Consider the following 25,176-nt stretch of genomic DNA (forward strand, 5'->3'; position numbering starts at 1 on the left):
ACAGTGGACTTATGGCCATCAGTGTGATTTTATTTCAAAATAAATGATATTTGTTAAGCTTTCACTCATTTCATCATATATTTCACAATATTTATACAGCATTTTCTTTTTAAAATGTAATTTACATAATATATTTGATAGTTATAAACACATAATTGTAGGAACAATTACACCTTCTTGTGACATCAATGTGGCAATGTTTGTCTTTTAATTAATTAAGCATCATAAAACTGCTCGTCCCCACAGTCATGTAAAGAGGAACAGTGCTTTATTATAATGTTAAAAACATATATTTAAAATATAAAGAAGTCGCATCCCTAAAGTGTTTTTCAAGTGTAATAGTTCTGTAAAGGCTAGGGATGGAAAAATGACATTTTCATAGAGTGTAGCGCGCGTGTGTGCGCGCCTCTCACGTGACGCACGCGGACGCGCAGCGGTGTGATTGCGCGCAGGAGGGACCCAAACCTCCCCGACACACTTCCTCACACACAAACACACTCAGTGCCACTCATCTGTGTGTGTGTTTGAGCTGTGATATGCGGGGTACAGCTCCGGAGCAGCAGTGACCGACGCTAATGAGCGCAAACCCGGATCTGCTCTGCTAATAAACACCATCTGTGCTGGAGAGGGCATTTTTTGGGTCGAGAGATTAGGGTAAGTTCTGATGCGTGGCGGCTGATAAGTGTGTATATATATAGTGGTTAAATCTTTTGCTCTTTTGTGGGATTCCTGGTTCGAGACTCGTGAAGCTTGAGTTATTATGTGGAGAAAGGAGAAGTGTCCCGAGAGCTTCTGCTCTATTTCTAAACTCGCTATCCAGGTCACTCGTTAAGAAAGGGCTAGAGACACTGTGTACTAAAGCATGTCTTGCATGTGTGTCCAAGAGTTTGTTTGGACCCAGCTGTGCCTGTCACTTCAGTGACAACTGCTCTGAACCCAGAAAACTGCGGGTTATCTTCCATCTCCAGCTTAACCAGAAGGGTTTGATGTTAATCTGCAGAGTTTTTCCATGAAGTTCCTCGAGGGCTGCTCCTCATGCTTTTCACTTCACGTCACTGATCGGTATCACTGGCTTTTTACAGACGCTCTTAAAAAGAAAGCTTCTTCATTGGCATCAGTGGTTCCATGAAGAGCCATTAAGTGCACAAAAGTCTCTTTATAGTGGAAATGGTTCTTTAGATTATTAAAAAAAAAATGTTAAACTAAGAAAAACATGGATCTTCTGAAAACTGTTGTTTGAAAGGTGTTTTGATGAACCAAAATTGGTTTTTCCATGAAAACTCCTATCTGGTATTTTTATTGAGTGCTGGGATTGATGAAGATCTTTGAAGATTCATGGAACTTTCCGTTGTATAGAAGCCTCTTAATAGTGGAAGAAGAATCTTTATGAAAAATAATGGTTCTTTTCAGAACTGTTTGCTGAAAGGTTCTTTTTGGGAACCAACAAAGGTTTATAGTGGCCATGACCATCAAAACAGTCATCCATAAGCGATATTTTGTTATATCATGATATTTGTGCATGGGAAACTGACCAAAAGTCCTTTTTCTCACCTGCTTCTCTGAAATCTTTGAGATTCATTGGCGTTTGACAACAAAGGCACGCCATTTTTTTGATTCTGAACTTGATTCTGGGTTTGTTCCACATGTAAGTCCATCACATGACTTCTGAAGACTTCATATGGACTACTGTTAAGCAACTTTTGTGGTTTTGTAGCAACTAGATAGCCGCTTCTTTGCATGTAAATAATTGCTTTTGCAGTGGTTTATGAATGTCAATGCAAAATAGCTTAAATTTGGGTTTGTTCCTCGTGTAAATCCATCACATGACTTCTGAAGACTTGGATATTTGTGCCGTGTGAAGAATCTTCAGATTCTCTTTATTTTCTGTTCCAGTGAAGAACGGTTGGCCAGAAGCTTTGGACTGGAAATGTGTGTTTTTCCGTGCGCTCTCTGTTTATTCGATCCGTTTTAGCGCAGTTTGAGCCAGAAGGGAAGTTGAAATCAGATTCTGCGTGGTACAGTAGGAGTTTATCTTCACTGATATCTGTGACAGCAGTCATGAAGCCGTTTGCTCTGGTGCCAGCTGGCAGAGATCGGCCCCACAGGGGAGCGCACGTCAACAGGACTCAGTTTCCATGTGGAGACACATTCACCAAAACCAGGCTCAAGTGAGAGCGAGACGATGCCCAAGAGCCTTCAGGAGAAACTGACAGACCTGCTTCATGGCATTGATGTGTGCTTGACATAACTACTGGTCAGTGAGTGGTCTTTAACACTTGAAGTGCTTGAGATGGTGGCGCTCTCTAGTGGTGGTGTGCAGACCTGTGCTTTTACTGACTGACTCTAAGCCTTGATTTAATGCACCTTTAGTGAGGCTTTTCTTCTTGTCTTCTTGGATAAAGTCTGTTTGGTTTCAACCATGTCCAGTAGACTTCCAGTGATTTAACACGATTCAACTTCAAATGAGGAAAAACAAGACAAGAACCAGGATTGTTGGGAAACCTGGAAATATGAGGAAAGTGTGATTTCTAGACCTTGAAAAGTCATGGATATGAATAAAATGGTTGTTTTTTTTTATTTTTATGGATATCATTCTGAATGATTTTAGGCAGGCTTTGAATATAGCTGTGGACAAAACTTCCTGTGTTCCTAAAATAATTGTTTCCAGGCTTAAAATTCTAACACAAAAACTTAAAATTAATCTAAAATAACCAAAATAAATAAATAAATATTTCTATTTTTTTATTTGCTCCCTCAATGGCTATTTTTTTATTTTATTTTATTTTATTTTATTTTATTTTATTTTATTTTATTTTATTTTATTTTATTTTATTTTATTTTATTTTATTTTATTTTATTTTATTTTATTTTATTTTATTTTATTTTATTGAAGAACAAGAATTCTCCATTCTCCATTCATCCATTGTCAATATTGGTTAAACCTTGAAAAAGCTTCTAAAACTTTTGGAATTCTGAAATGTAATTATTTAAATTACAAATTATTTTAGACAGACTTTGAATATTAATGTGGACAAAACTTTTAATGGCTTAATGTGCTTTAAATTAAAACAAAACCAGTTAGAACAAGTAAAGAAAACCTGGAAAGCTCAAGAAAAATAATAGTCTTACAATTATAAACATTTATTATTACATCCATTTTGGTGTTTGTCAAAATCAAAATGTGTATTTATTATTTGTCAATTCATTGGTTAAATGCTGAAATGGCTCCACAAACTTCTGGAACTCTTACATTTAATTATTTGCATTATAATTAGTTTAGTTAATCAGTTTAAGTCATTTTAGAGGGATGTTTGAACAGATTCAGAAAGGCTGAGATTTCTTTTTCTCTAATAGAAATGTTTAGTTTTTTCTGCCTCCTGATACAGAATGGTTAGTGATATCACTTTTCTTCTCAAGTGAGCGTGCACCAGGCTCGGGATGGCTGGGATGTTCCCAGTCCTGCAGGAGATGTGTGTGATGCTCTCTCTCTGCTCTGATGGTGTTAATGTGTGTGTTTGGCGTGAGATTACAGGCCGCTCTTGTAAACAGATGGAGCGTTCACTGTGAGTGTGTGTGGCAGTCGGCCAGAAGACTGGAGAGTGAAGTCCTCGTGCCAGTGTGTGTTGATTTAACGTCTGGAGCACAGAGCGCTGCTTGTGTCCAGCGAAACGAATCACAGCTCTGCGTTCATGTCAAACGCTTTTATAGAGTCGACTGCCTGAGCTCCTGGAGGAAGAATAACAGCGTCTTTCACGAACAGACGTGTCAGAGCGGGGATTTATGAGACCAACATCAGGGCCGGAGGGAATATGAGGGCGAGGTGTGTCTGTAATGGTGGAAACAGAAACTCAATGGGGTTAATCAGAATCATGTTTCGTTATTAATGTTGACTTCATGAGTTTATGTGCATTATTTGTTTCTTTTCGATCTTTTAGTTGGTTCATCATGAGGCTTGTGCATCTAGTTTCCCGTCAGCCTGTTTATGTAGATATACAAACAAAGCATGGATTGTCTGTAATCTGCATGCTTTTTTTGTATTAGTGATGAATGTGTGGGTGCATAAGCAAATGCATGCATGTGTGTGTGTGTGTGTGAACAAAAAAAGCCTCTTGATATATATATATTTATAATTCTGTCTACAAACTCACCAAACAAAATTAATGGTCAAAGACTTAAATGTTGTGAAAGCCATTTGTTTTCTGAAAATGTTTTGCCTTGCACTTGCAAAATAGCACATAAAACATGAAAGTGACCTGTTTTACCCACAGGTCTTAAAGGGTTAAAGTGCTTAAAAAATATAGCTGTCAAGACATTTAAGACAAACTATTAGTTTAAAGTCAGCATGAGCTCCAAACTGATTTACTGTGTTTTATGGAAGTCATGTTTTTTATCATCTGAAACATGCTACGATTACATCACTTGCTCACCAATGGAAGTGAATGGGTGCCGTCAGAATGAAAGTCCAAACAGGTGATAAAAACATCACAATAATCCACAAGTTAACTCTGCTTGATCTGTGCAGATTTCTCTCCTGATTCAGACCAGAACACGTCTTCACTGGAGGAAGTGTTATTATGATTATAGACTCTATGTGTTTGAGTTAAAATCATCTTAATGCTGGATGTGTTTCAGGTTTTGTCTTCTCCAGATGTTCACTGATGGACTGGAGTGCTGTGGATTATTGTGATGTTTTTATCAGACTCTCATTCTGACGGCACCCATTCACTTCCGTTGGTGAGCAAGTGATGTAATCGTAGCATGTTTCAGATGATAAAAAAACATGACTCTGATGCAATGCTTCATTTCTACAAATCTGTGAAGAGGAGTGCAACTAAAACACGTTTATAGTGTGATGCTGCTGAATATCCTGGAAATATGGCCGATTATGTAAATAAAATGCATTTCATGTTGATTTTAATCAGCTGTGAGAATCAAGGTCTGCTGTAGTAGCGAGTGATTTAACCCTCGACTTGCTTGCGGTGAGAAGTCAGATGTGTGTTCAGGCCTCATTAGCACAGACTGATTATATTTGGCCGCGGCGACACATGCTACACATTATTCTGGTCAGATTACAGCAGGCTGGCTTCTCTTTCGCAGTGTGTGCCTCGTGATGCAGCGGATGTGGATCTCTAGGCCTCCTTGCCAGCATGAATCATGGGAAATATCTAACAGGCCGCTTGGTTTGACTACTATATGTGGAGTTATTCTGTTCAGCGGTGTGTGTTCATACTGTATGTGCTTCCTGACTGTGTGTTTGATGGAGGATGTGGTGAGGTGAGGTCAAAGGTCACGCTACAGGTGGGTCAATATTGACAGAGTGACACAGTGAGGACAGTGAGACCGTGTGTGTGTGTGTGTGTGTGTGTGTGTGTGTTCAGACAGACAGCAGACGGAGGTGATCAAAGCGCAGGAGTTTGTTTGGAAGACTCACACTGTCTTCCTGCTCAAGGCTGAAAGAAAACATTGGGACAGCAGAAAACCAGATGTGCACACACACACACACACACACACACACACACACACGCGCTGTTGAGCTTTAGGATATTAGATTCAATGCTAAATCATTCCACACATGCTTGTTCTTTTGCCGTGTTTCTAAAGCCTGTGAACATGTAAGTCATTATTTATGTATTGTTTTGTGAACAGATTGTCATAGACATATATTAAATACGTTCCATTGCAAAATTAAGATGCTAATTATATCTCCTGAAAGGTATGGTGACCCTTTCCTAAACAGGGTTATTTGTTTGCCTTAAAATGTGAAAAAAATCAAATAAAATTCTTAAAGGAGCGGTTCCCCAATATAACGCGGTGGACAATTCAAGGGACATGGACAGACGTTATAGTTTTTATTACCAAATGATCAATACACTCGAACTGAGTTATCTCTTATTTAACAACATGTTTAACAATTTATGATTTATTTTTATGAATTTAATGAGCAGTGCATGTGACAGGAAAATAACACTGAAAAAAAAAAAAATCTAGAAAATGTATTTAAAGAGCCCAAAAAATATTTTATGAATATATCTAGGTCTAATATAACACACACTTTCAATCAGGGCTGGACGATTATGGCCTAAAATCAAAACCTCGATCAATTTGCCTCGATTACGATTAATGAACGATTATTTTGTTTCTGTTTTGTTTTTTGTGCCCTCATAGTTCACCGACAAGGTTTGTACTGTAAATATGATTGACCATCAGCAGTTATTTCATCTATGTGCGTAACATTTCTTACTAGGGTTGGGTATCGTTCGAATTTTATCGATTCTGATTCTTATCGATTCCAATAAGATAAAAAATCCGATCTAAAAAAAAATTAAGTCAAATATTTAAATGTCAAGCGATTTTCACAGCTGTTTATATGAGTGTTCGTGCCACAATGCAGCTGCGCCAACATGGCAGCTCGATATAATAATACACATCCGTTCCTCTAATCGCTTGAATGTCCAAACCAGAAAACAAACACAGCTGACAAAGTTTAGTGAAGACGCAAGGCTCACCGCTCGCGCGTCATCAGTGTGTGTTGAACCGGCGATTTTCGGTTTTGATTACTTTTCGATTAATCGTCCAGCCCTACTTTCAAGGCAAATGAGTTATGTACAGGACGTCAAAAGGCACCCTACAGTGATATTAAACCATAAGCAATAAAGTAAATAATGAGAGTTTATTTAGCAATTAGTATTATTTATTTTTTAACTTGCCTGTTATTATATTTTACATATGCATTTAGAAGATGCTTTATCCAAATAATGACTGTTAAGAAAGAACAGATATTTGGCCTATTTGTCTAAAGCAATATGATTTAATCATATGTTAATATATTAATATAATTTGTCGTTCTATTTAAACACTTTCCGATCAGTGTTATTTCAGTACCAATGAGATGCTATTATAGTTCTTATTGATATTTAGATTTATTTTGATTCTATATTTTGTATTTTAATTGGAGTTCAAGTTTTTTTCATTTTCATTGTGTTTTTTTTTTTATACGTCTATATAGTTATTATTCATTTTTATTTCAGCTTTAGTTACTTTAGACAAAAGCTAATATAAAATATATATAAATATATTTTAACTATGAAATGGTTTTAGTTCACTATAATAACTCTGTTTCTGATGTATCACCCTTGAGTTTGGATCAAAAGGTTGGGAACGGCTGACCTTTAGGCTCAGTAAAGTGAAATATAACTCAAAGGCACATGAGGGCAATGAAAGCTGCCTCTAAAAGGCCACTATTGGACCAGAGGTCAAAGGTCACAGGCTGTCACACCTCCATTGCCACGGTCAGTCCGTGTGTGTCGCCGCTTTGGGTCAAATCCATTACAAGCCCCGTTCAATGAAGCCGACGGTGGTTTTGAGGGGGATTGTGGGTAATTTGGGCCGTACCTGAGGGAGAGTTCAGAAGGGATTCTGGGAGGTTTCAGGGCCTCTTTAACTTCCCTGCTTCTCTTAATGATGTGAACGCTGCCCAATGAAGTGTGTGTCAGCGGTTCATGTGCTCGGTTCAGTGTGTGTGATGGAGCACTCAAACACTCTTTTGGGTGACGCTCATATCACTCAGTGAGTGTGTCTTGTGCTCATTTACTGGTGAACCTCATGAAAACAACACGTCCAGGTCACGTCTCACAGCAAAATGACTTTATATTCAGCAGTTAATCACCAAAGTTCTCATAACTGGGATCCATCTGCATATTTTTGCTGATTGTTTTCAGATCGATTCTCATTACTGTAGTACCAAGCTGTATAAATACTTTTTATGTTTTAATATATGTTATTTATATTGTAATATATTCCTGGGTGTAATAACCTGCAGGTTTTCTTTAATGGTTGAGTGTGAATGTCAGTTTGCTCTCGCAGTAGGATTGTGTGTAAGTCACTGTCTTTGTTGTGTATGTAAACTGTTACATTGTCACTAAACTGTCAGCACAAACCCCTCTCGACCTCTCTGACCGCGTGTGTGTGTGTGTGTGTGTGTGTGTGTGCAGACGCTCATTGTGTGCTTCGAGTGGCCTCTATAAAGCAGCTTCCTGCTCGTAACACCCCGGGGTGCTGCTCGAGCACCGCAGATGTGACGTCTGGAGAGTTAACCCTTCACTAGACACCAAAACGAGAGCCAACATTAATGATCTGTTTTTAGGAGATCAAACATCTCCTGAACTCCAAAGTCAAGTTTCATCTCAAGTATTACTTGGTTATTACGGTTTAAGACTTTGGCTGAACTGGAGTCAGTGTTATTTCAGTATAATTGAGACACTAGTACAGTTTTTTTAATAGATATTTTTATAATACTAATAACAAGTTCTGAACTTTTCATGTGTTTTTGTTTTTTTTAATCGCTTTTTTTTATATTTCTATGTACATCGTTTTTTTTATAGTTCCATATAGTTTTTTAGTTTTGTAGTTTTTTTATTTCTTTATTGTTTGTAATTTTTATAATTAAAAAAATGTTTTTTAAATAAGTTTGTATAGTTTTTGATATTTATTTTTTTAATTATTCAGAGATTTTAAATATAATTTAAGTTAGTTTTTGTCATTTTTATTAAGTTTTGTTTTTTAAAATATCTTTATACCGTTTTTAAATGTCTGTATAGTTTTTGTTAATATTATTATTATATAATTTTTTTATATTTGTAGTAAAATGTTTATTACTTTCTTGTTTCTGTAATTTTTATATATTTTTTTTATATTTCTCTCTCTATATATTTTTCTTTTACTTTTCATTTTTTTTATGTCTGTATAGCTTAAAAGTAATTTAAAAATATAAATATTTATTTGCCAACTGGCTGAAATAAGTATGTTTTTTTTTTTCACTTAATATTTAGTTTCAATTTTAAGTAATAAAAATATTTTTGGATTTATTTAACAATTAAAAACCCTGCATTCATAGAACACTGAAAAAAAGTTAATCAATAAATAATAAAGGTGGTTTTAAAGTCACTTTTTTATTACAAATGTACATTCATTTATATAAAAAAAACAGGCCTTTTTCAGTAGTTGACTTGAAGCTTAAATTGAATAAGTCTTAGCGAGATGGTGGTCGACCAGAGATGACTTTTGGTATCATTAGGGTTGAGTTTTGCTTGATTCTCCACTAAATGAAGGGATCTGTGGGCGTTTGACAGTGATAATCTCTCTAAGTCAATATCAGGCTGCAGAGTTGACCTCTCGCTATTCTTTAGGACCGCGGCCATTGCTTTTTACAGTAGGATAACAGCACTTTATTGTTCTTTATGGCTGTTCCTTTGTTAGGCCTGTGTTCTGATAACAGCCATTGGCAGGTCATTAAAGTCCCAGAACAGCCTCACTTTTATGATAAGGAGTGGACACAACTGAGGTCTATCTGCAACAATAGCTGCTAACGGTCATAAATAGCCAAACTCAGGTCCATCGCACCAGTCTGACCCTCAGAGACCAGCCCCCCAAGGCATGCTGGGATATCTAGAGCCAATACACACAGCCTGACCTCAAGATCCACAGCGTTTATTATGTTGTATCCCAACACGCGTTAAATAATCTAGGCTTAAATGTGAGATGGTATATCGAATTCATATTTATTTGGATTGGACAGTTTTAACATAAACTCATAAACTTAATGTGATGCATATTTCTCAGTCATACAGAAATGAAACCGGCCATAGTTTATGTTTATCATCAATAAATCCAGTTTTTTACATTATCATTAATTTAAACCAATTGAAAACTGCTTGTTCTATCGCTAGACATAAATTAACCAATTTTCATATTTTTTACATGAATACATTTAATTGGCATGGTTTTATTCAAAATTATTTCTTTATTTTGAGTGCCAAATCTGACCCGTTTCATTTGTGTCACACAAAAAAAAAATATGCATCACATTATGTTTAATACTTTTGTGTATATTAACACAAAATGTTTGTAATCCAAATGTTTTTTTATCCAGTCTGTATTGGCTTTTTGGTTGAATTTATGTCCGTTCTGAATGACATGCCATTTCAAAACAAATGTCTAAATATTAGTATTTATGAAAAATTTTACAATTAATTTCTGAACAAGTATTTGACTTATTTTCTGCATTTTTTTTTTTTTTTTTTTAAACTTTGGGAAACATTTTAGAAAAAATAACTGAATAATATTGAAGTATTTATGAATATAAACAGTATTTCTTTCTGGTTTTCTGTTTCAAATATCAAAGATTTAAAATCATTTTCTCATTGGAGAAATCTTGTTTTTATCTTGTTATAGGTGTAACCCCTACAGTTTATATTGGTTTATTGGTTGATTTTACGGCAACTCTGAGTGAAAAACCAAATTTCAATCAAATAACTAAATATTAAATCATTTTTACTGAGCGAAGACATTTTCTCACTGTGTTTTCTATTACAAATATCTTATTCAGTCTTAAGGACTAAATGTTTTATTAATTGAAGTAACGTCGAAGTCCAAAAGGCAAGTATTTTAATATCCCTGCTTCAGTGGCAGTATTATATGTCTATATGTAGTCGTTTAATGGTCTTCTACATGAACACAGTCGTCCATGTGATAATTAGCCCACATAAAGAGTCTGAATTTAGGACGCTGTCAAATATGGGTCAGTCGTTCTGAGTCCTACAAGCGTCCTGGAGCTGGTGTTAAAGCGACTCTCTTCAGTGTGAGTGTGTCCGGTCACGCCGGGTCAAAGTGGCCTTTCTGTTTTACAGCCCGAGAGGCTGGAGCCAGGTGTGAGGTGCTGTTTGAATCACTGTGACCATCAGATTTACGACCCCTCTTGTGCTCAGAAAGGCTCCCGGGTCAGGGATGTGTGACTTGGCCTGTTTTATATTCCACAGGAATCCTTGTTCAACCCTGAACTGTGAAAGAAGTGTGATGGATTGGTCTATTTTCAGGGGCGTCCTGAAAACCAGGACAGATAGAGTTCTCATGTGAAGGGCTCTTCTCTAGGGTTTCGGGAAGACTTTGGTATTTTTGGCTCAGGAGTTTTTATAAATGACTTCATTCACATCCGTCAGTGACCTGGGACTCGACTCACTACAGCTCATTTATCAGTCGCGTTCTTGCTCAATAGTGCTTGAAGTGCCACACAACAAAATAGCTTTTTTAGCAGATCTTTATTAACTTTTTGGTTGGATTTGACAATTCTGAGTGGGAAAAAAGCCATTTTAGAAGAAAATGCATAAATATTGCACTATATTTAAACCATTTCACTGGAAAAGTTGACCTTTTCACTCAGTATTTTTAATGAACCAAAACCGTTGCAATGATTATTTGTGACCCTGGAGCACAAAACCAGTCTTAAAGGTCAATTTTGTGAAATTGAGATTTATGCATCATCTGAAAGCTGAATAAATCATCTCTCCATTGATGTGTGGTTTGTTCGGAGGACAATTTTTGTCTGAGATACAACTATTTGAAAATCTGAGGGAGCAAAAAAATCTAAATATGGAGAAAATCATCTTTAAAGTTGTCCAAATGAAGTTCTTAGCAATGCATATTACTAATCAGAAATGAAGTTTTGATATATTTATATTAGTAAATTTAAACATCTTCATGGAACATGATCTTTACTTAATATCTTAATGATTTTTGGCATAATAGAAACATTTATAATTTTGACTCATACAATGAATTATTGTCTATTGCTGCAAATATAGCCCAGAGACTTCAGACTGGTTATGTGCTCCAGGGACACGTTTGAGACCTGCATGAAACACAGTGTGGTTAAAGTGACTTTTTCCAGTTTCTCAAGCTGTGAATTTGTATAGAGAACCAAAAATGTAGTTGTTAGCTTCTTTTAAAGTACCAGTTATAATCCATTTTGACCCCAAAGCTGTTTCTTTTCCATCTACAGTCTGACACTGTGGGATTTAAATGCTGTTTTTAGTACGTGCCGCAGCGTTTCAGATGCATGAAAAGCCTCTCAGTAAGTCAGAGGGTTTGTTTATCTTTCGGCGAGCCGCTGATACGAGGGGGTACGAGTTCCCTCTTCCTCTTTGTTTCTCTAACAAAAAGGGCTGTGCTTTGGACCGGCTCCTGCTGTGTTTGCACCTCTGTGGCCTTGAACGCAACAATGGCGTTGTCCTCCAAAAAACTCCATGAGCACCATGCCATTACCAGCCCTTTTATTCAGGCCAACAGTCGTAAAAGGCTTAGTGAGCATTCGGGATCTGTTATAAGCATCCTATATTGGTAGGTTAGATTTGGTTTTGGGGGAAAAAGACAATTAAGATGGATTTAAGGTACAGTTGTTGCCCTGTTTGGTTCGACAATGGGAGCCAACATCATTGGCCAATTAGCCGAGCTGTTGAATCCGACACTTTTCGCGAACCCCAAGGGAAGTTTTCATTTCATGAGCACAAAGTTGTTGGTTTGTACCTCGCCGTTTGAGGTAACAACAAAGCCCACCCTGGGTAGAAGAATCCAGTTTCATAACTTCCTCAAGCATCCCTCATTCAGGAAACCAAGGCCTCGTCCTCGTCGTCCTCGTTGTTTGTTTAAACAACAGGAAGGTCTTCACCTTTAGCACATTCCACAGGAAATGAAGGAAAATGAGGTAAACTGTCTCTCTAGGCAGGACCCTGAGGTTCGTGGGGTCAGTACTTGGGCAGCTGACCGTACAGCGCTCACAAAGCGAGAATTCATTTCCATTCTGCATTCATCATAATCTTTCAGATGTGTTCATTCAAAGAACTCCTGTAGGTTTGTTTTTCTGTCACATGTATGAAGGAAAAGCCTCGTTCGTCTGGGTCTCCTTGTGGATTGGCAACTGTTGAACAGTTCTAGCATTTCTAGTTTGGACTAGCCTCCCAAAGAGTGTATTTCCCCAAATGGTGCACATACTAACATCAAAACAGTGGTATGGAAGTGGATTGGCTCTGATAGGGATGGCCTTTTTTGATTTGCATGATAAACACTCTGTAAGGTACCATGTGGAGTCTTTCGGGTGTTGTGGTCTGGACCCGATGACATCTTTGTTGTCTTGAGAAGGGAAAGAGTGATGTATGACTGAAACCGTATTAATGCATAAAGGGCCACTGTAGATAAAATCAGTTTATGAACACTTATTCGTGATTTAAACGTGTTTTTTCTTAAAGAGCCAAATGACAAAATAAAATGGAGATTTTTAGTATACAATGAGAAAAAAATTTTCTGCTTACTATATTTTCTTTTCGGTTGATTTAAAATAAAATAAAAACGAAATATGCTTTTTACATCAAAATGATTTTTTTGAAGTCTCATTTTCCAGATTTAATATCTGGGGTCACAAAAATAAACTTTTTTTATAAACTGAAAACAGGTTTATTTTTTCGGACACCACTAGCAAATATTTTATTCTATTGTAACAATTAGTTCACATGTATTTATTTATTTTAAGATGTCTTCTCATCTTATGCAACTTGATTTAAAATGTTTAGAAAGTTGTACTGGGAAACTAGACAAAAATATAGAAAAAGAAAATGTTAAATGTTAATTATTTACCATTTTTCCTTTTTTTTTAAACCCTTTCAACAAACTGCAAATAACATGTTCAATTCTAAACTCTATAAGACCAGATCCCGATAACATTGACATGAGATTTGCATGTATAAGAAAGAACATGCGTGATTTGTTGAGTGTTTTCACACTTAATAAGAAAACAAGATGAGTTGCTCAACTTGTGAAACTTGACCACTGCTGTTCTGTGTTTGTAGTGAAGGGGGTTTGGTTTAGAGGGTCCAGGGCCCACGCTGAGGGCCGAGCTTCAGTTGTTGGGGGAGTGGCTCCACAGGACTCCAGTAAATGGAAGAGACATCTGCTGGAGTTGCTCTCCAAACACTCTACTGTACACGTCCTGCATGAGAATTACGAGACGCCGTCTGCTTTGGATTTAAAGGGGATGAGGCTCAAACTGTAAACATGTAGTCAAGGATCTACGGGACTTTTGGTGAACACTGTTTAATTTGGAAAGCATTGAATAGGTTGAAGACGTTGCTGAGCGTGAAGGTAAGGTCACTGTTGGGTTTTTCCTTTTGTATATCACATTGAAAGTCTTTCCTACAGGGGTTTAGGAGCGAATCATTTAACCTATATTTTGCTGTGCCACGTCCTACTTCTTCTAGTTATATTTGGAAGCTTTTGTAAACTTCTCAGATCTAGGTCTAACTGTAGGGGCAGCTCAAACTCTGCATGGTCTGTTGAAAAGAAAAAGGTGTCAGAGAGGTGTGTTGTGGGTAAATATCAGACGCTTCTAGTCATCTGGCTCCAGCGGGTCAGAACGCAGGTGGTCTTCAGTCTGTTGGGACAAGCCTTGAAACCATTTGGTCCTGGAATAACACTCCAGTTCTTCAAAGTTTGGCCAAAAGTTTGGGAAGATCACCCAAATGCTCAAAAATGAGTCAACACTGCCATCCTTCCTGTTTCTAACATCTAGTATTCTTTGATGGCGCTTTCAGTAAAACATCCACTTTGATTTTGTCCCATTTTAAGATTTTTTTTCTTGTATGATAAGAGCATTTTAAATTGGAAATATGTTTTTGATATAGCAGTTGTATGACTTTTGGGGGGCAAAAACTATTCATTAGTTTCTATAATTGGTAATTGGACTGATATCCATGTTTGTTTGGTTAATTAACCAAAGTGGGCAATTTTAATGTTTTCCAATAAATTGAGAAATCTAAATATTTTAAAGGTGAAATGGTGCTTTAATTTAATACATATTTTACATACGTCTTATTTGCCATCATTAAATAGCATAATTTCTAATATATCAGTATTGTTTGGCTCCACTATACCTATCTGTGATTTATTGGCCACTAGTAAAAAAAAAAAAAAAAAAAAAAAAAAAAATTAATTAATTGCCCATCTAAGGGTTTTAGTTCTAGCTTACGTTTTAGTTTGCTGTAGTTTTGTACTTGTTTGTTTGAGAAGATTCAAAGATGCTTTTGTATTCAAATGTTTTTGGAAGTGACATGTCATGAGAAACATGTATTTGTTGGATTGAAGTTTTATTACTGGCTCAACAGCCGTGGAGAGAAACTCCTCATTCGTGGAGCGCAGGAATCGCTCACATCATCTGCCAGTTCTGCTGTTCTTAACATTAAACCGAAGACAGAATTCCAGCACTGGCTCAGACCTGGATCGTGCCAAATCAAACAAGTCCTGACGGGCCGGACTAATGGAGTGGCATCAGTGCCAGAGGATCTGCCAAATATGAACGTTTCCACATTTACTGGGCCTATTGTTTTTACATGCACACCATTCATAATCATCTCATTAACCACATCATTTTTAATGTACCTATAATGAGTGTCATTCTGACTAATTTAGCTGAGAAAAATGGGATAGTTGTGTCAGATTATGGTCTCATTTACTGTCTCTGAAAACTTGATTCTGTTGGCATAGCTAATACTACGCTTACAGTAATTGAACCTGGTTTAACACATGCTATTTCTAGGAGAACTGCAACTTCACAGTTGCTCTAAAGTTGTGGAAATGAGCTATTCAAGATTAAATCTGTTATGTCTTCACTGGGAATCCTTGCAACACACATGCAAATTATTCTTTTGGAGCGTGCATTTGCATTGATTTTGAACAGTCGTATGATTTTCATTAGCCTTGTGAAGTATTGCAGAATTTAGAGTAAAGAATAAAGGTGCTTGAAATGCATTAATTCCCTAGAAGTCGGATGGTTCTTTGCTATGCTGAGGGTCCATTACCATATAAGTTGCTAGCAGTTACACAGTGTGATAACCGGGGTCCATCCCCTCCCCAGGCAACTCAGCCTCCACCCATCTACCTCCTATTGAGGGCCATTCAGGCCTCCCGTGGGTGGATCTAACAGATATGCATCTCAGACCTCCAAAGTCATGTTAACAAGCAGCTCTACAAGAGAGCAGGCTGTTAAACACTCTGAGCTGGAGGGCTTTTTCAGGGCGAGTGGCGCAGACAGGAACTGCCTTGGTTTCCCCGAGGTCCCTGCGATTCACTCAGAACCACTCAATCGTAAAATAACTGTTTATTTTCGATGCGGTTTCTCTTCACTTGGGATGTTGATTAGATCTGGGGGCTCAGGAAATGATGCTGATGGCATCTAAGACAGAAATTAGCATACTTAAGGAGACTGTTTAGCAGAATGGGTGTTGCCACTTTGAGCTCCTTTCCTCTATCAGTGACTTCCTCTGAAGAAAATACCATGTCCTAGTGGGTTTTGGGAAGACTTGTAGCATGGCAGGGAATATATATCTTGTGCCAAAATTGGAAAACCAGGTTAATGATTCTTACAAGAGCCTTTATCCAGTCATGTAAAGGTTATTTTGTCCGTATGATTTCAACAGAATTCAACTGAAGTGAATTTCAGACCTGATCAGACAACCATGTGGGGTCATTTCAGTTGTCCCCCATCATAAAGGGTTTCGCACGCTTGCATTTGCTCCGAAAACTCAATTGGCACGAATACAATATCAATTTAATTGCAATGCAATAGACTTGCCCAGCTTTAATGTATAGTTGAGCCTTCTTATAATGTGTGTGAAAATGTTACTACGGTGAATCAGTTTTGAGGGATTTTACTGATGCATTACTCTTTCTACTTCTGATCTGGTTGGGTAGTCATAACATGGAAGATTAATTATCTCTCGAGTACATGCAGTAATTATTTAAATAATTAAGCCAGTTTTAGATATTTACCACAATGTGGCATTAGTTTCATTAAAAAAAAAAGTAAGCACATTTTCCCTTTTTCATAATTCTCAGTATCTTACAGCATTGGGAAATAAATAAGATCTACTCATTTTCATTGGTGTGATACATGATTTGATTCTGTTAGATTCACCCTCTTTCGTTGTTGATGAACCTATCTGGATTTATCTTCTCAAACCAGTCCAAATTGCTGTACACGAGGAACTAACACCTGTCAGCATGTTCAGTCCATCCGTCTCACCTGTTTTCATTCCAAAAGCAGCAGCTCCAGAGATCAAAGCGTCAGATGATACGTCACTCAGCAGGACGTGATCCGGTGTGGCAGGTTCTAAAACACCGTCCTCAACAAACAGCACAGGGGCTTGAAGAAAGACATGGTTTCAAAGCATTACCATATGGCTTTGTTGTGCTTTGTGTCCTGAATGGACTTCAAAGGAGGGACGGGGAAGAACGTGTCTTGAGAAATTTCAGTCTGAAGTAAACTGTTGTTGGGGAAAGTCATATATGGCGTGCATTAGTGCTTAACTTAACCAGAAGAGCGTCCCAGTAGAAGGACATGGAAAATACCAGAAAGCTTCCACGGTGATGATGAGTCAGGAAAATGCATTAAAGTAAATAGACTGTAAAAGAGTTAGGATGGTTGTAGTTTGAAGGGAATGTCCGACCACATCACGGCAAAACTCTGCACAATAGCAGTAATAATAAAACTGCCATCGTTTTATGAGCAGAATCTATTTAACAGGCCTCCACCCCAGGCTGGAAGTCACCGTAACTGTCGTTAATGTTTTAGGATGCTGCTTTATTCCATTTGCCTTTCTGTTCTCATCCCAATACAATGCATCTTACGAGGCGTTTTATCATGTGGTTTTGTGATCCATGACACACTGTTTCCTCTCTAGGACGACTTTCTGATGAATTCCGGAGGGTTCCACGGCGCCATCAGGCCGCTCGACATGGAGCCGAAGGTCAACAAGCTCGCGTTCGGCTTCCAGCGCAGCTCCACCTCGGATGACGACTCTGGCTGCGCCTTGGAGGAATACGCATGGGTGCCGCCGGGGCTTCGACCAGAGCAGGTAAAACGGTCTCTATTGGTTCGTGACAGTCTAGAATGCATTGCAGGCATTAATATATAAGCCATCTCATAAATGTTAATATAAGAGGAAATCACTGGCTGGTCTTGATTGAACTGCTTTTGTAGTTTTAATAATCAGTTTATTTTTAGTAAATACAAGGGATTTTAATGTGATCATTTGTGTTAGGTTGCTAGCTGATTTTACTTTGAAACCTTCAGAATACGAACTTGATTCTTCTCAAAAGTGACTTTGCTGACTCCATTGATTTTCAAAAGCGCTGTAGCGCAGTCATTTTATGTCCAATTCCGACAAATCATACATCATTTTGAAGGCCTTTCAAATGGAGAATGTGAAACTAAAAATAATTTCTTTTTGAAAATTGCCAGCACAGATCGCATTTAACCGAGAACTTACCTCATTGCTTTTATGTCAGAACAACACATTTGGGTTAGAAAACAGAGGCAGTCTAAACCCAAAATGGCAACATCTTTAGAAAAATGTATTGATTTTGACATTGTTCGATGGGGAAAAACTGCAGTCCATTAACAGCAATGTCTTCAGTGTTAGGGAAGGACTCTGACTGAATAGTAACATGCAGTTCAACATGTGATGTGTTAGTTGTTATACAATAAATGCACCAGATGTGATCTTTATTAAAATTCCAAAATGTTAGCCAATCATTTTGTCAGCAGAGCTTGTCATAGTCACTAAGATTTAGAGGACCGACTGCATTTTTGCAGACACAGCTAAACACTGTGAAGGAAGCACCCCACAGGCATTTGGGAACAGGAAATGCTGCTTTTTATTTACAAACTACTTCATGGAAAATCTGCAAGTCATTATCTCAAGCTGCCAGACAAAAGGGTTTGAAGCGATGAGGAAAAGCGGCTCGCTAACAGACAAACTTTTTTCCTGCCACTGGCCACAAAGGCGGTCCTCTCGTGGCTGGAGGCGCGCCGTTTCCAGCCGATGTCCCACACTTCCCCCCCCCCGGCTGCCCTCGAGAGCACCCCTGAATAAAATCTGAAGTGACGGGTGAGGGAAAAGGTCTAAAGCGATTTGGAGACCCATAAAATCCCAGTGCAGCTTTTGTGTTAAATGCAAGAGTCAACTGTAATGCCTTTATGGCAGCCGTTCTGTGGATTGCCCTGCATATTATAGGTGATTATTGTTGGGAAGAACACAAACACTCAAGAATAGCGTTGTTCAAGGGCCTACGGCTCAGTACCAGAGGTAATATGAGGGTGATTTATGGTGCCACTCTTCAACAGGTCTAAATGGCATTCCAGTAGACTGACTCGACACTCTTTATGCAGGAAAAGACAAGCTCAGTCCAGCTATTTATCTGGGGGCTGTTACGACCAGCGCTCATAAAGGGAGCCATGCATAAGGCATAGGTCACAGTGTCAAAGAAGCACAATAGAGTACAGTAAAAAGCCCAAACTGGTGTCTCAAGTCTCAAGGGTCAACTTAGTCCTCAGGGTTTTGTTGACAGATACACAGGAATGACGTGCCAAAAAAAATCTGATTGGTGCACCTGATACGCCTTTCATGACGCACAACAAAAACACACTGTCTGATCAGTTCACTTGTGATAGATACACTACTCTTCTGCTCAGGAAGCCTGCATTTATTTGATCTGGAGTACATCAAAATAAGTAACAAATTTTAAATATTTTTACCATTTAAAAGAAGTAATTTCTATTGGAATGTATTTTAAAATGTAATTTATTCTTGTGATTTCAAAGCTGATTTTTTTTGCATCATTACTCCAGTCACATGATCCTTCAGAAATCATTCTAACATTACGGCTCAAAAAAGCAATTATTGTTCAGCTTTTAATTATTCGGCTTTGAAATCACAAGAATAAATTGAATCTTAAAATATATTCAAATAGAAAACGGTTCAAAATGATTTGTTCATTGTTGTCTAGTTCATTGTTGGTAGCTTCCTTTTGGACTTTGCACATACTCTGACTGACCCGATCTGTCTCCATCTCGCCTCCAGGTCCAGCTGTACTTCTCCTGTCTACCTGAGGACAAAGTCCCTTATGTGAACAGCCCCGGGGAGAAATACCGCATCAAACAGCTCCTGTACCAGCTCCCTCCTCATGACAATGAGGTGAGTTTATAGAAACAATGGAAAGCAGGAGCTTCATCAGCAGCCATGAAAGCCCCTATTGTTTCCCCAGCATCGCTGCAGTCCAAAATGCCCACGCATCACATTTCAAAACCCCCTCAAATAGCCATTTAGCTGAAACGTGGTGTGTGTGTTTTTAGCTTCACGGGGTTTAGAGCTTCACCACATTCCCTTGCCATCACAGAAAGAGGCTTTGTCACTTCGTATCTCTGTGGGTGTGTGTACAATGAGACTTTTGAGGGGAAGATTGTATAATGCTGCTTGGGGAGATTCGATCTGGCATTGATTTTGGTCACATAACATGCAATTTTATTGTTATCTGTAGCACTGTGGCGTCTCGGCTCAAACGTGCATTGCTTATGACTTAATCTTTTCCTTTAAATCAAGAGGTGTTCCTTTTTGGGTGGAATTCAGTGGGGATTAGCATAAAAGGTTTGCTAAACTAACACTGTTATGCAACCAATAGGCCTAGCTAAGATAATTTTTTACTTTTGTTGCAGTGCAGTCTGATTTATTGGATCACATTTCACGCATTTGTATTTGTATAACTCCCTCAATACTTTCTCTAGTTCTCCATCGATGCTTTTCTTCCTTGCTCAAAAAACCTGCATGTGGTCCGCGAGGGCTTCTTTCTGAATAGTTTGACAGCAAACACGTTTTAAATGTCTCCCTCAGGTGCGATACTGCCAGTCTCTCAGCGAAGAAGAGAAGAAGGAGCTTCACATGTTTAGCGTGCAGAGAAAGAAAGAGGCCCTCGGGCGAGGAACTCTGAAACTGCTGCCAAGGACGATGCTTCATGCGGCGTGTGAACACGTAGGTGTTTGAACCAAGAGTCTTGTGCTCTAGCAAGTGACTGTTTGGTGCTGATTGCTTAAACATTTTTCCTCCTCAGTGTGGAGAGAACGTGAGTGGAGGGGAGATGGTGGTGTTTGCTTCACGGGCAGGACCTAGTCAGTGTTGGCACCCAGCGTGCTTCACATGTTCCACCTGTAATGAGCTCCTGGTTGATCTCATTTACTTCTACCAAGATGGCAAGGTCCATTGTGGACGGCATCATGCTGAATTACTAAAGCCACGCTGTTCCTCTTGTGATGAGGTGAGTTTTGTTTTCCAAAGGCCATGCTCATTATTATTTAGTTTCTTTAATCTTTGGGTAGGCATAAGAGGCACTTCCTCCAGTGCTTAGTCTCTTTCATTGCAACATATGAAAACATTTTAGAATCTGCATCTGAAGTGGCATTTGGATGTATTTACACAGTTTAATGTAGCTCAGAGGGGATGCATTTAACATGCAGTTACAAATGCAAAAATAATAGTTGGTTTAAAATATAAACGTTGAATACTGACATTTAAAATATGAACAAATAGATGAGTGAGTGAGTCATTGAGATTCAAATGATTAGTTCAAACAGCAGATTCAGTCAGGAACAAAGCATTTTACTGTTATTGAGTGAGTCACTGAATCATTTATTCAAACGATTTGTTCAAAAAGCTGATTCATTCAATAAGGAAACACCATCCTGTGTGTTGCTCAGAGACGCAAAACATTGCCGTGATCTTTGTTTGGAATTATTTTGGTTGGTAAAACTGAGGCAACGTTGTTTCTAAAATGTATGCCACTTAATGCTAACTTTAACTTTTATTTAATGTTACTCGATAATGTCAGTTCGCACATTGTTAAAACAACACTTCGCAGAAGATAAACTGTATTTCGCACACCACAACCTCGACTCAAATGGAAAATGAATCATCCAAAAACTAATCACAAAATGAATCATTGTGCACACACTTTTTGCAAACGAGCAGAGGTGATTTTTCTAACTTGCAAGCGCCAGACCACTGATTAGTCAAACCTGCTTTCCTGCAGTCTGTGTTCTTCTGACTTTAACGTATATTCTTAAAAGTATACATTTAAATTAATATATGTGGTGAAGTAAAAGTGAAATCACTCATTTGTTGCTGTTATTGTCCTTTCAGATAATTTTTGCGGATGAGTGCACGGAAGCAGAGGGTCGTCACTGGCATATGAAGCACTTTTCCTGCTTTGAATGCGAGACCATCCTGGGTGGTCAGCGGTACATCATGAAGGATGGTCGGCCGTACTGCTGCGGTTGCTTCGAGTCTCTGTACGCGGAGTATTGTGAGGCCTGCGGTGAACACATCGGTAAGCCCAAATGTCTCTCTGATGTCTCGACGTCATTTACCACAAACCATGTTACGCTTTCGCCTTTGAGAAGCTGACCTTTAACTCCTGTTTATTTTCTTCTAGGAGTGGACCATGCCCAAATGACGTATGATGGCCTTCATTGGCACGCCACAGATGCTTGTTTTAGCTGCGCTCAGTGCAAGGGCTCCTTGCTTGGGTGTCCGTTTCTACCCAAAGAAGGCAGGATCTACTGTTCCAAGGCCTGCAGCCTTGGGGAGGACGTCCATGCTTCAGATTCTTCAGATTCAGCTTTCCAATCCGCAAGATCTCGGGAATCACGGCGCAGCGTGAAGATGGGCAAAAGCAGTCGCTCTGCAGACCAGTGTCGACAGTCTCTTCTCTTTTCGCCCGCAGGCAACTACAAGTTCCCCGGACTCTCAGGGAACGCCGATGACACCTTGTCCAACAAGCTGTCACAGCTAAGCTTCGCAGATAACCACTTCTGGAGGAACAGGGAGGAGCAGGAAGCACCTGAGGACCATGAGGAATGGGCTGAGCACGAGGACTACATGACCCAGCTCCTCCTCAAGTTTGGTGAACATGGGATGTTCCAGCAGCCGGACGACACCAGGCCGACTGACCTCTGGACGGCCGATTCTGAGGGTAAAAAAAAGATAGAGTCAAGGATGCCAGGCAGTGGTGGGAATGGCAACCTGGCCAGTAAAAATTACAAGGCAGACATGTACTGGGCACAGTCCCAGGATGGACTAGGTGACTCTGCGTACGGAAGCCACCCTGGACCTGCAAGCAGCAGGAAGCTCCAGGAGCTCGATTTGGAGCATGGAGCCAGCTTTAAGCATGAAGATAAACAGTGGTTTAATGACTCACTGGAGTGCATCACAGATGAACTGAAGCAAGCAGAGCAGAACATCAGAGACTCGATGGACTCCTTGGCACTCTCCAACATCACAGGTGAGACTAAAGGATCAATGTGCAATTGACAATGTTGGGGTAACAATTACTTTAAGTAATGCATTGCTTTTAAATTTACAAGAAAAAAAAAGTAGCACAAGTCTTTGTTTTCCTTTTTATTCTGCAACACCTTTTCCATGTTACGAAAAATTGAAAGGAAGAGCCTGAGGCTTATTAATTACACTTTTGGTATGAAAGGGTTTTTGGGTATTCTGTTATTAAAAAGGGGTGTTGATGGTGCAGTGGATAAGACACATGCCTTTGGTGTGAGAGACCCGGGTTCGAATCCACTGTGAGACACCAATGTGTTCCTGAGCAAGACACTTAACCCCTCGTTGCTCCAGAGGCATGTGACCTCTGACACATATAAAGCAATTGTAAGTCGCTTTGGATAAAAGCGTCAGCTAAATATGTAATGTAAAAATAAATGGGCATTCCAACCCAGGTGATAAAAATAATTAAATGCATTACTTTCCATAAAAAGTAACTAACACAGTAATTTTTTTGTGGAGTAACGCAATACTGTAATGCATTACTTTTAAAAGTTACTTTCCCCAACACTGAGTTGAAACTTGGGTAAATAGTATAGTATATGGTATTCAAACCAGGAGCTTTCTATGGAGTTTTGCATCTTTTGGTGGACTATTGAAATGAATGTATACTTTGCACTGAACTTGCATGTTTCTTTCAGGTGCTTCAGTTGATGGGGATATTAAAGACAAACCATTGCTCTACTCCTTACAAAATTTCTCTGAGCTTGAGCGCTGCGAGAACGCCAGCAACATGGGGACTCTGAATTCATCAATGCTGCACAGGAGCGCCAATTCCTTGAAGAGCCTGGCCTCTGAGCTGGAGTGTGTGGAGGTCATTGAAGAGGAGCGACAGGAGCAGGTGGTGCCGCTCCCAGAGGACAGGCCCAAACCACCTCACTTACCTGTCCTAAGAAGGTCCAAGTCCCAGTCCAAACCACAGCAGGTGAAGTTCTCAGATGACGTTGTGGACAACGGACGATATGACGACCTGGAGGTGCGGCAGCCTCCCATGAGCGAACGCACTCGGAGACGAGCGTACCACTTTGACGAGCAAGACCAGCAGCGCCCTCGTCATCACCACAGGAGAAGGAGGAGTCGTAAATCTCGTTCGGACAACGCGCTTCACTTGGTGCCCAAAGAAAAGGCCCATATGTGTTACAAGGAGGACCGCCGAGGTCCTAATGCTCACCACGGTCAGCCTTCCTATGCCCACGCCAATTCAGAGTACGGTTTGCACAACCAGGCGGCAGTGGAGAGGTTTTCACGTCTTTACGGGGATGAAGATGACTGGTGCTCTACCTGCTCCTCTTCATCATCTGAATCAGAGGAGGAAGGGTTTTTCTTGGGCCAGCCTATTCCACAACCAAGACAACCTCGTTTCCAATATTATGCTGATGAACTTCCTTTTGGCACAAGGACAAAGTCCAAACAGAAGCGAGGACGGAAGGGCAAAAACTGTATAATTTCATAAAATTGGAAAGGGAGTTTGAAACCATTGATCTGCATCTTAATATGCCTTTCTCAAGCTGTATCTTTGAACTAGAATACAATTTGTTCTGCATGGCTGTCCAGGACTTATTACAGTGGTCTTGCCATGCAGTGACGCTGATGGCCAACGCAGTATCTAAACCATGCTTAACTGCTGCAATAATGCATGTTAGGTGATGAGTGACTATAGTCTTTGAAAGAACCAGAAGAATATAATATTTATGAAGCCGCTTTTAGAAACTAAAGGAGACAATAATTTAACTTTGCAAAAATGAATGTGTATATATTTTGTAAAATGTTGAGTTAAAGCTATTATTTTTATATCCCTGAGTTTCAAAAGATTTTTTTTTTTAAAGGAAGAAGTACTAAAGAGCGAAGGTTTGCAGCATCTCCACTTTTGTTAATCAGGGTTTTAAAAATAAGTATGTAACATTGGTCACTCAAATTGTATTAAAACATTGACTACAAAACATTATGCATTATGTATTATCCAAAGCTTGTTCGGGTGTCGTTTTATTGATGGGTCATACAGACAGATCACTGTAATCTGTATGAATGCAAACTGGAACAATAAGGCTAATAATAAAAAATGAGATATATAAATATATTATATACCTGCACATTTTATATTTTTACGTCTACTAATCAATTGTGTGGTTGAGTCTGT

General features: G+C 38.9%; 1 protein-coding gene across 2 annotated transcripts; it reads left to right on the top strand.

Annotated features, from left to right (window-relative positions):
* The first annotated feature begins 407 nt into the window (after window positions 1-407).
* On the top strand, window positions 408-25,121 carry prickle1a (prickle homolog 1a). 2 transcript variants are annotated; one of them, XM_052598359.1, is made up of 8 exons: window positions 408-654; window positions 17,559-17,732; window positions 19,740-19,853; window positions 20,547-20,684; window positions 20,764-20,967; window positions 21,849-22,035; window positions 22,141-22,989; window positions 23,681-25,121. In XM_052598359.1, exons 2-8 carry the CDS (start codon window positions 17,571-17,573, stop codon window positions 24,490-24,492), a joined length of 2,466 nt encoding a protein of 821 aa, XP_052454319.1. In that variant the 5' UTR covers window positions 408-654; window positions 17,559-17,570; the 3' UTR covers window positions 24,493-25,121. The 2 variants fall into 2 exon arrangements, with proteins under 2 accessions (XP_052454319.1, XP_052454318.1); XM_052598358.1 differs by lacking the exon at window positions 408-654 and adding an exon at window positions 13,772-13,965.
* The last annotated feature ends 55 nt before the right edge of the window (window positions 25,122-25,176 follow it).

The sequence above is a fragment of the Carassius gibelio genome, chromosome B25, assembly GCF_023724105.1.
Source record: "Carassius gibelio isolate Cgi1373 ecotype wild population from Czech Republic chromosome B25, carGib1.2-hapl.c, whole genome shotgun sequence".
Taxonomy (NCBI): domain Eukaryota; kingdom Metazoa; phylum Chordata; class Actinopteri; order Cypriniformes; family Cyprinidae; genus Carassius; species Carassius gibelio.